This window comes from Gymnogyps californianus, chromosome 1, assembly GCF_018139145.2.
Source record: "Gymnogyps californianus isolate 813 chromosome 1, ASM1813914v2, whole genome shotgun sequence".
NCBI lineage: Eukaryota > Metazoa > Chordata > Aves > Accipitriformes > Cathartidae > Gymnogyps > Gymnogyps californianus.
In genome coordinates, this window is record NC_059471.1 from 22,729,919 (window position 1) to 22,741,465 (window position 11,547).

Consider the following 11,547-nt stretch of genomic DNA (forward strand, 5'->3'; position numbering starts at 1 on the left):
AGAACCCTCCAAATCTGCCAGGCAGGGGGACGAGAAGCCAACACTGAAACCAGTGTATCCATAATCCCAAGTAGACATGCTACAGATCAATATGATTTGTTGAGTACTTGCCACATGAATGTGATTAAAATCTGCAAAGAAGTTCATCAGACTGCAGAAAACTGTTCAAATGCTTCATATAAATAACAGATACGATATAGTCTCTTACCATATGAGATGATAGAATTTCCCCTTGGATGTTCCCAAAGAGCAGACTGACAACCTCAAAAATTTTCAGTTTGTAAAGGACTCAGCATACATAAAGGTGAGAAATTTGGAGAAAGAAGACAATCAAAAATGTCTGGGAAACAGGATGGATTCTGAGGTTGAAGGACCATATCTATTTCATCATATGAATTACCATATGTAATGATTTAATAGTTTAACCAGATTGGCAGAACTCATATCCAGCTCCTTTTTGCAATTCCTTGTCTTCATTACTCTCAAGGACTTCTCCATCCTGTGTGTCCTTTTGTCTTACAAGGTCACCAGCAATTTGAAATGTGGTCTCTCTATAAAAGCAAAAGGCTATTTTAAATTGTGTATTTTACATGTTCCTACCTTTTCTGTTACTTTTTCACCATTTCTGTCCAACTACTTCTTTGACACCTCCTCCTGAGTGAAAGGCCAAATCAAGGAGGAGAAACAGAGCAGCAAACTGTCTTCTTAGAAGATGGTTACAGGATTCCCTTATAGACCTAGCCTGTTAGCAAGCAACAGGCCTGAAGAAAAGCTAAATGGCAAATCTCTACCCTAGATAATCTGCTGTTGAAAGTGATCAAAGGAAAAAAATACAGGTCCTGGAAACAGGCAGCTTTGATTTGGTCCTCCTGTGGCACAGGTTTTACTGGCATAAATTAATTATTGCCTTGATAGCTTGTGACGGAAACTAGATGAAACTGGATGAACTATGATGGAAATGTAGCAAGGCTGCATGGTGAAGGCCATTGCTGGTAGACTACCAAATTTATACAATGATAAATTTGGAAGGAATTGATAGATAAGACAAGAGCTGAAGGAAAACATAGGGCAACTTCATGACAAAGAAAGCTGTGGCTTTGCCTTCAGTTTGGAAGAACTGGAATTAAACACAAACATATAACCTATGTTTCTGGAAGCCCTTGCATTGTGGATCACTGGAGGCCAGGAGTAAACCACGGAAGGATCACTCTCCACTTGTCCTTTTCCCATAGACTTCCTTAGACTTCCACTACAACCACTGCTGCAGGGAAGTTATGGCTGTAGATGAGCTTCTGGTCTGATGCGATGTGGCCTGTGTTCAGACTGGGTTTTATTTCTGCTTCTCTGATGGTATTCACAGACAGTGCAAAGCAGATCACTGAGCACATAATAAAAAGTGATATTTTTTTCCTGCAGATACTCAATACCTGTATTCTTCTCATTGTCTCACTGACTGCTTCCCTTCCCTGAACCCTGACTTTGAGAGTGCCAAACGCTTCCAGCTTTTGACCAAAGTCAGTGCACAAAATACACACTGCAGTTTTCAGACACTGAGCTTCACATAAACATAGTGTGACATGCGCACTCCACAAGCATCATCTTCTGCTGGTCCCAGATACGTACCAGCCCTCATCACTTCACCTTGGTGGTCCATCAGCAGAAGGGAGCTTGCTCTGCCTCTCCTCTGAGATGCTGTGGAAATAAACACTGCAAAACTGTCTGGTCACACAGGCACTGTTGTGTCAGTGTGCAAGATAAGCCCATGAGGAAACATTCATTCTGTACAGAGTACAGTTTGAGTCAGAAGCCAAAAATAACATGTTTTGGATATCTGTTCATGCAGTTAGTCCTGCTCAATGAAGCAAGAGACCAATGAGGAAAGTACAGCAGCCACAAAAATCAATTTTGCTGATAGAGGAGTGATTTTTTAAAAATATATTTCTGGTTACTCAAGTAAACTCAGATTCATTCTGTGGACAAGTTAAGGTGCACAGGTACCTTACAGGCTTGCTCCTGGGTGTGTTTGTCCCATGTAAAAAGGCACATTCTTTGGACAATCCACCACACGGTGTGTGGCTTGTAGTTCAATATTGGCTTTGATTTACGTTTTGTTGTTTGCCATTAGAAAATAATTTCTCGGGCTAGGCTGGGGAATATTACAGTCACCCACAAATCGTCAGCCATTCTCAGCTACCAAGGACATGGTCTCCTTGGAAATAGTGGTTCCATCCCACCGCAGCAGGATCCCATCCTCACGTCCCCAAAGTAATGCACCTCTCCATGCTCTCCTTAGGGATTGATGGTGTGTGTCACCTCCCACCCCCAGATATCAATGGCAACTACCCCGGAGAGTGAGGGCCTTGTCACAAAAGGCAATGGCTGGTCCCTCAAAATGATGAGGGACCTCTTCCCAGCCGATGTCCACACAGCTGTCCCCGGGCAGTGGCAGTGTGACACCTTCTCCCCTCGCAGGCAGCGGTGCCATAGCCCCCCTACCCCCAAGGGGGAAGACACTCGTCAGTCAGTGCTAACGCTTTTGCCCTCTCTCTGCTTCATCCCCCGCAATGATACCTGACCCTCCCTTCATTGAGGGTCCCCCCAGCTGATGCGCACCCTAATGCCTCCCTCTCCCCATCCCCTTCTTCGGGGGGTGTGACAGCGAGCGCAGGGCGCGGGGGTAGCCTTTACCACCCGGCGTTTCTCTCCCTCCGGAGCCCAAGCGCCGGCACTTCCCGGTGGCACCGGGGACCCTGTCCCGGCACGACCCCCCGCGGGGCCGGGGCAGCCCGGCGGCGTGCGGCGGAGCGGGGCGTGCGGCCGCGCAGGCAGAGGCAGGTCCCGGCGGGGGCCACCCCGCAGCCCCGGGGAGGGGGCTCCCCCCCGCGCCCCCCGCGTCCCCCGCGCCGCCTGCAGCGCGTACCCCGTCGGCGGCTGTCTTTCCCCGCTCCCGGTGCCGTTTTCGTTTAGCGGCGATCGCTTCGAGATAGCAAACATACGAGGCGAATTTCCCCTATTGAAAAAAAAAAAAATTAAAAAAAATGGGGAGGGGGGCGGAAAAGACAGCGGAGGCTAGTTTATAAAGCGCTGGGATTAAAGGTCTGTGCTAGTTTCAAGCGCTCATAAAACGGCCTGAAGGATGCTATTTTGCTGCAGTCTGGGTTATTTCAGCCCACAGTTGCACAACAAACCATTTAAACATTTCAGCACAAAACAGATTCCATTGTTGGGCTGCACATTAAAAAGTGTTATTCGCTTTGAAGTTTTTGTCTAATGGCTCTAAACTGAAAGAAAATGTTTTCCTATTACTTAATTCAATCATAGCGAAGAGGCTTGGTAAAAAGCCCACGGATTTTGCCCAAAGTGTGACAGAGTTCTCTTTGTGTTTGCTTATCCTCTGCTGTCACACACTTTAATTCGCCTCTCTTTATCTGGCATTCAAAACTTTCTTCAATGACATTCAATAAGGTCCAGCGGCTGGAAAAAAAAACTGGTTATTTTTTTTGGATATTCTTTCCCAGTAGCTTTGGGCTTGGTGTGCATTCAGGAGCTGTTAACCCTTTGCCTCCCTGCAACACGGAGCCCTGGGGTTCAGCCCCTGGGCAGCGGGAGTCCCTCGGGCTGAGGCTGAACCGGCCCCCCCTCGGCGGCTGGCCACTTCTCAGCGGGGAGAGATGCCCCGTCTCGGGCGCCAGCTCCGGCGGAAAATGTTTTAAATTACCAGTTCCTTAAAAACAAAACAAAACAAAACAAAACAAAACAAAAAAAAAATCCAAACCCCATTAACGCTTTCAGGGGAAGGACACTTGGAAATCCTTTCTAAATCATTGCGGGACTGAGTTTTTACTAGTATTCGTTTTTGTTCGCTGTGTATTTTTCGCCGTTTATTTGTGCGCATACGTACATTTCTAGGCTCGGGCATCAACAGTATCTCGGCAAAACTCCCATAGATTTCAGTGAGAAATGCGACTGCAGGCAAGAACAGCCTCTGCGCAAGCCAGAGACACGGGAGTACACTGCTTTCAAGGCTTTTCCTTCCCGTCATTTAAAAAAGTCCATTTGTTTTTGAGGCGGGCAGATTACTGTAGGGAGAAATCTTCCCACATTTTGACGGGAGTCGGACGGTGCGTTTGTCTTTTTTTCCCGTATATTAAACGGGAAGATCGGGGAAGAAAATGTATCCCGACGATTTTTTTTTTTTTCCTTACTTGTTAGCATTCCTTATTCACCTACAAAGTCAACAAGCTCCAGGGAGCCCAAAGCCGAGAGCTCCTGCGCGGACGGCGTGCCGCTGCGCGGGGAAGCGCCGGTGCGCGTTAGCTCAGACGAACGCGCAGAAACGAGCTTTGGACCCCGCTGGAAGTTTTGCAGATCCCTGCGCTAAGAAATCCGGACACCGCCGCTGTGTTTAAGCTAAATCTCACGGCACGGGAGAAACAAGCCGTTCCCCTGTCAGTCCCCGCAGCCCCAGGGACTTCCCGGCGCGCTTGTGCGCGGCGCGGCCGTGCCGGGGCGCGGGCGGTGCGGGGACGGGCGAGCGCGGCCGGGGCCGGGGCCGCCGCACGTGGAGGGCGACGGTGGGATGGCGGGTGTTACCCCTAAAACCGGGCAGAGGGACCCGGTATGAAGAGGTGCGGAGTGTGCCGAGCGCCTCTTCGCCCTCCGCCCAGGCGCTCGCCGTGGGTGCCGCCGACACGGAGCGGTATCTGCGTGTCGGGGTTTCTCTACCCGCACCATCACACCCGCGCTGCTTGTGGCGCTCCGGGGCCGTTATCCGTGCCCAGGCGCCCACGCCCACGCAAGGGCCGGGCGGATGTGCCTGCCGGTGGAGCACCGGCTGGCACATCTCGGCGGCCGGGGGTTTCGCCCGACGGCGGCGACAGCGGTAAGCGGCAGGTCCCGGCACCGGCATGGGAACAAAGACGCGGGGCTGGGGACGGCGGCGGTCACGGTAACGAGGACGAAGCAGCCCGGCGGCGAGGGGAGAGAGAGAGGCCGGCGGGGCTGGGGGGGCCGACCTGGTGCCACAGGTGGGAAAGGCGCCGGGGGGCTGGCAGGGGAAGCGGGCGCCGGCGGAGACCGCGGCCGCAGCCGGCAAAATAAACAAGGGGGAGCGGGCTGAAAGCTGGGCTGGAAGCGAAGGAGAGCGATAAAGAGAAAGAAAAGAATATTAAATCGCGAGAGAATGAGAAAATAACCCCGCCAAAGGGAGAGGAGGGGAGAGGCCGCCTGCTACGGCGTGGGTGGGGTCGACAAGAATAGAGTACATTATGCAGTTCATTTAGTTAACAAGGGAAATAATGAGGGAGCGTGCGGCGTGAATGCCAAGAGAAGAGGCACAGAAAGCCTATTGAGCGCCCCGGCGCCGCCATCACATGGCGCGGGCGCTATTTAAAGCGGGCGGGCGGGCGCCGTTCAGCACCACTCGGGCTGGCCAGCGGCGCTGCGCGGGTGCTGCGCGGGTGCTGCGCGGGCGCTGCGCGGGCGCTGCGCGGGGCCATGCCGCGCTCCTTCCTGGTGGACTCGCTGGTGCTGCGGGAGGCGGGCGAGAAGAAGGGGGAGGGCAGCCCGCCGCCGCCGCCGCTCTTCCCCTACGCCGTGCACCCCTCGCACCCGCTGCCCGGGCTGCCGGCCGGCGCCTGCCACGCTCGCAAGGCCGGGCTGCTCTGCGTCTGCCCGCTCTGTGTCACCGCCTCCCAGCTGCACCCGCCGCCGCCCGCCATCCCCCTCATCAAGGCCTCCTTCCCCCCCTTCGGCTCCCAGTACTGCCACTCGCCCCTGGCCCGCCAGCAGCACTCCGTCTCCGCCGTCAGCGTCGGGCACGCACCGGCGCTCTACCAGGGCGCCTACCCGCTGCCCGACCCCCGGCAGTTCCACTGCATCTCCGTGGGTAAGGGGGGCACGGGGATGGGGGGGGGGGGGGGGGCGGACGCCTGCATGCTAACGGTGGTCGCTGCGGGGAGGTGATGGGGATCCCGGGGGAAGGGGGGAGGCGGGACCCTGCCGAAGGCACACAGGGCGGGGGGTGCCTGCCCAGCGCCCGCAGGCTGGACGGGGAGTCCCGGCACCTCTCTCTGCCGGTGCCCCCGGGGGATGCGTAGGGGAAGCCCCGCCGCTGCCCGCCGAGCCTCCGACCCAGGCGGTGGGAACGGGGGGAGGCGGCCCCGGCACCCCGTGAGCTCGGGCTCCAGCCCGGCAGCCGCTTGCCGGTTCACCGTTCCCCCGGGGGAGGGAGGGTTGCGGCCCCCCCCGAGCGGGCGGCGGGTGCGCTCGGCGAGGACCGGCGGGGTGCTCGGCGCTGCGGGGCGGGCGGCGGCGGCGGGTCCGGCAGGTCCTGACGGTGCGCTCCGCTCCGCAGACAGCACGTCCAGCCAGCTGCCCAGCAGCAAGCGGATGCGCACCGCCTTCACCAGCACGCAGCTCCTGGAGCTGGAGAGGGAGTTCGCCTCCAACATGTACCTCTCCCGGCTGCGGCGAATCGAGATCGCCACCTACCTGAACCTCTCCGAGAAGCAGGTGAAGATCTGGTTCCAGAACCGACGGGTCAAGCACAAGAAAGAAGGCAAAAGCAGCTCCCACCGGGGCGGGGGAGGGGGGCACAGCTGCAAATGCTCGTCCCTTTCCACCACCAAGTGCTCGGAAGACGACGAGGACTCGCGCATGTCTCCGTCCTCTTCGGGGAAGGACGACAGAGGCCTCGCAGTCACCCCCTAGCCCCCCCGCACGCCCACCCCGGCTCCCCAGGAACTGTGGCGAGAGCAGGAAGGGGAGTCCTGCCTGCTCCGGTGCTGACATGCAGCCGAAGGATTTTATATCGTTTTGTATAATCTGTGTAATTTACAAAGGACTTTCTCGCCTTTCTAGACCCCCGGCCCATGGGGGCGAGTGTCCGTGCGCCCTGTTGTAAATAAACTGCTCCCTAGGACCCCAGGAGTCCCCCAGTAGTGCTGTCTCACTTGTCTCCCCGCAGGCGCAGCCCCGAGCCCGAGAGGCTCCTCACAGACATCCCCGCGCACCGAGACAGGCGCGGATGCTGCGCGGCGGCGGGCGGTACGGGCCGTCTGGAGGGATGCTGTCCCGGGGCTCCCTCCGGTAACTCGGCGGTGACCGAAAGCCGGCGGACGGGGAGGGGCGGGGGCTGTTTGGGTTATTATCTTTTTCTTTTTTCTTTCTTTCCAAAATTGTTATCGGTTTTGTTTCGACTTCGTCGCTGCCGGACGCGCAGCTGTGGTTGTATCGTTCCGTCCCCCTCCCTCCCCCCGGGAGATATTTATTTATTTATTTATGTGCAGAGAAACGACGATGGCGATGAATATAATGATGATGATAACAATAAAAGCTCGTTGGTGGTTTATTTCCCTCCCCTCACGTAGAAAGCAGCCGCTCGGTGTCCGCGGGCGTGCGCCGGGAGCACCGTCGCTCTCCATCCCTGTCCGCTGTAGCCCGGCATCGTGACCGGGACCGGGACCGGAACCGGGATCGGGACCGGGACTCGCCCTCCCCGGCGAGCGCGGATGGCGGGGACTCTTCCTTTCTCCGAGCTGCGCTGAGGTCGGTCTAGGGACCGGCTCGGCTGAACACCTTTCCCTTCCCATCCCATCCGCAGGTCTGCGGGACAGAGAGACACCATTTGCACACACCTATACGTACGGCTATAGGTGAATACAAATACCCGGCTGGCGGCTGGGCTCGGCTCCTCTCACCAGGTGCCCGCCGCCGCTACCCGGGAAGGACGGACCTGGCCTCCCGCTAACCCGCCGGGGCTGGTGCCGGTGCCGGTGCCGGCCCTGCTGGGGCTCCCGCCTGCACCGCCACTGGGCTCCGGCAGCCCCGCTTTGCCGTCGGGGAAGCGGAGCGCCCGTTTTTCCGCGTGGCTTCTCGGTGGAGATCCCCGGAGGAAAAGCAGCCGGCAGGTCCCGCAACCCCCGGGGGTGCCAAACGCGGCGCTGCCGGACCGGCACCTGCCCCCCGAGGGTGCGGGACCCCCGGGGCCCCGCGCTCCCCCCGCCGCTCCGTTGGCGCAGGGAAAGGCCTTTTGTGCGGGCACCCCCGCTCGCCTCGGGCTCACGGGGACGCACTCTCCCGTGGCCTGCAGCGGCCGTCCCTGCACCGGCAGCCGATGCCTCGGGTCTCCCCGCGGGGCCGCAGAGCTGCGCCGCCTGACCCGGCGGGTTTCGTTCCCTGCAGCCTGGGGAATGTGCTTGGGTCCCTCGGCTGCCATCGGTCCCTGCCCGCACCGGGAGGGGACCTGCTTTTCATCCCGGAGCAGGTCTGAAACAACCGAGGCCACCGGGAAGAGCCAGGAACGGAGATGTCGTCCCTCCCGGGAAATCCCCGTGGAGAAGGTCCACACAGCTCCGCACACGGGCTGAGCTCGGTGTGGAGAGCTGTGGGTTTGCGGTCCCCGGGCACCGAGGGTGAAGGCAGAGCTAGGAAAATTGCCACTGCCGGGACAGCCTCAAGTCCTGTCCACAAAATAAACGTGTCACGCTCTGCCCTTCCCAGATCCCTGCAGCTCTTTGTATAGCTGTGGGGCCGGGAGACCTACAGGCTCCTGCAGCTCCATCCCACGGGTGAGCGGAGAGCAGGACCCTGTAGACTATGGCGCACTGTGGGCCTCTCTGGACACCCCAGGACGATGTGAGGTGGGGGGGCCCTGGAGACGTGGCTGTGCAGGACAGGCACAAGGCAGTACCCATGCCCTGCTGCGACTGTCCTGATTTGTGTTCCCCTGGCTGGAAGATGCAAGGGCTTGGTGATATTAGGCAGGTTTGGGACATGTGGACAAAATGTTTGGGCTGCTCCTCTCCTTGGTGGCCTGCGTTCACCCACTGCCTCCTGTGGCCCTTAGACCTCTGGTTTCTCCCTCCTTGCTTCCTCCTCTGCTGGCTCCCCACATCACCCAGCTGAGATGGGATGGCCAGGCAAGCTAGTGGTTAGGACACTCTGTTGGCTGCATCTTTCTGGCTCCTTTTCCCATGGCTGTTGGGGATGAACTTGGCAGATGAGGGATCAAAACCTGACCTTGCTACAAGAGTCAGTCGGTCTCACCTGGTGCTTGGCCCCGTCATGTTCCCTGTGTGTCCTTCCCCAGTGACCCAGTTCCAACAGGAAAGACCCCTCAGGGGATCCTAATTGGCTCAGCAGGGCCCTGCAGCCTCTCCAGCCCTCGCCTCCCTTCTTGCCCACATTTACCAGACTTGTTTTGAAAAGTCATTGCAAAATAGAGACAGAAACAGCCTAACATGGGTTTACCAAGGGGTCTGGCATCCTCTTTAACAGGGCACTGGCACTGCAGTCAACGAGCATCCATAGAGGGGTGTGTGCGTGCTCCTTGTGCCTTTTCAGCGGCATGGGTTTGAGCCAGCTGGCAGGCAGTGGGATGTGAGGAACACTAGCGCTGGGCATTAGAGTGCTGCTATTGAAGTGCTATTGTGGCAGTTGTGTTGAAACTCTCGATATCCTTGTCTGCCAGCACATTCCCACCATCTCTCTGGTCATTCATGGCACAAGGTCTGATATAAACAAAAATGTGCCTCCTCATGCTCCTGTTTTGGGTCTGAGCGGAGGCAGCCAGGGACAGTTTTTCACCCTTGTGGTAGGGATGATGAGGCAGTGGCACACTGCCCACCCAGCTTGCTCCTCACTCGCTGCAAAACCTGGGCAACGGCATGCAGGCGCCTGGCGGACAGACACATTTTGTCCTGTGGGACCGGAGCTGCTGGGCTCCTTCTGGGGAGCAGCTAGGACACTTTCTGGGTGCGTGAATGCAAGTTCACTAGCACATCCTCACTGCAGACACAGCGGCCGTGGGCTGCAAGGAAGGATCTTGCAGTGATGCTGTGCCAGTGGGTGCACACATTACAGAGAGCGTGTGCACACATGCGCCTGTATCCTTTATGGACTGAGTTTGTCAGCCAGACAATTTAGGACTAACCCTCTGACCTAAAAGGTACCTCATATATGTAAAGTAGCAAAGAGAATTCCCCTGTATGGTATAATTTTGTCTGAACAGCAGTAGAGTATCACAATGGATGCCCCCAACAAGACAGTATTCTCCAATACACGCTGGCCTCTGCTGCAGACCCTGTGTACCTTGCAAAGCCCAGTGGGGCTCTCAGTGCACTTGACAGTCATTATGCCACATCCACATGCAGAGATAATCTCTCCTTAGTTGGGCATTTTTCTAATTTAGTGAGAAATCATTACGGCAAATGCTCAGAGTGTCATTTTCAAGGACTCTGAGGTTGGGCACATTAAAGTCATTTTGCTATGGGAAGAGTGTGGGCACCTCTGTTAAAGCAAATGTCATAACATGCCATTTTTCAACTTTCTATCTCTAGCCATTTTGACGGCAGGTTTCTGAAAGTTACTTAAACATTTTAGCATCTAAAATGCCCAGTCTCTCCTAATTGCAATGGGAACCACATTTGCAAATCCACAAAGAGAGTTTGAATATTTTCCAGCATATACTTTTTTGACTATATTTCTACCTAGAAGTTGAATTATTTCTGCTCTAGCATGCAGAGAGGAGACTCTTTGGATGTTATTGAGTTTTTAAAGACTGTGTCCCAGAGCAAAGGTGGCTATCCTGGCAGGGGAAGGAGGACAGAGGATGATGCTGGTGTTCGGGGCTCCCTTTTCCACCCGTTGGCATTGCTGAGTGTGGGTGTCCCACACCCCATCCCATCACATACACAACCACCCTACCTTCACCAGTCTAGGCACAAAATGTGAACAGGAGAAATGATGAATACCTGGAAAAACCACAGGTTTGGACTGAAGAATCTTTTCAACACTAAATACCTGTGTGCTTACAGCTATTGTAATATTAATTTGCATTATCTGGCTTTTATATTTATGTGATTTTGATTTTTATCCCTAGACCTCATTTCATTCCACACAAAGGCTGCATCAAATAGATTTATGGTTGAAAGCATGTATTAGTATTTTACGTGTTGTTGCTCTTAACCACAAAGCTAATATTATTAACCCAGAAATTTCATAATTCAGTTTATCTGCAGTTAACGTATTTACACAGTCTCAGCTCTGAGCTGGCCCCATGGATCTGGAATAGTGTCTGGAGTAAACGGACTGTTTCTGCTTCGAAATAGCATTACATCAGGGTAGCTGGGTGTTTCTTTCACTTCTGTTTACTTGGAATGAATCTTACCTGTGAATTTACTGGGACAACAAGGCTTCATTTTTAATCCTTAAGTTCCTGAGAGAGGCTATGAAATTTGATTCTATAGTGATGATAACATTTTGTCTGTGAATACGATTGCTTTAAAATATAGGTGAGTGTTAACTGAAGACCTTAAATAAAATGGTTTTGTATGATATCCCTAATGATTTGAAGACAGGTACATCAACAGTAGCTATCTTTCAATTACATTAATTTTGAAAATGTTTTTGCTATGAACACAAAGTACTCGTTTATCAGGATGTAATTATGCAAGATCAGGAGATCTCCTAGGATACTGACACTGATGATGACAGCAAATGGCTGGGCCTGTTGCTTAATATGGCTGTAGCTAGACAGGAGTGACT

General features: G+C 54.9%; 1 protein-coding gene across 1 annotated transcript; it reads left to right on the top strand.

The window, feature by feature from the left end:
• The first annotated feature begins 5,496 nt into the window (after positions 1 to 5,496).
• On the top strand, positions 5,497 to 6,711 carry GSX1 (GS homeobox 1). The gene is made up of 2 exons (XM_050914898.1): positions 5,497 to 5,887; positions 6,356 to 6,711. Exons 1-2 carry the CDS (start codon positions 5,497 to 5,499, stop codon positions 6,709 to 6,711), a joined length of 747 nt encoding a protein of 248 aa, XP_050770855.1.
• Positions 6,712 to 11,547: the final 4,836 nt, after the last annotated feature.

Excerpts from the sequence above, each read along its gene's own strand:
- GSX1 (XM_050914898.1), top strand. The coding sequence starts at position 5,497 with ATGCCGCGCTCCTTCCTGGTGGACTCGCTGGTGCTGCGGGAGGCGGGC. Across the intron at positions 5,888-6,355 it reads GTTCCACTGCATCTCCGTGG|ACAGCACGTCCAGCCAGCTG; the intron begins GTAAGGGGGGCA and ends TCCGCTCCGCAG.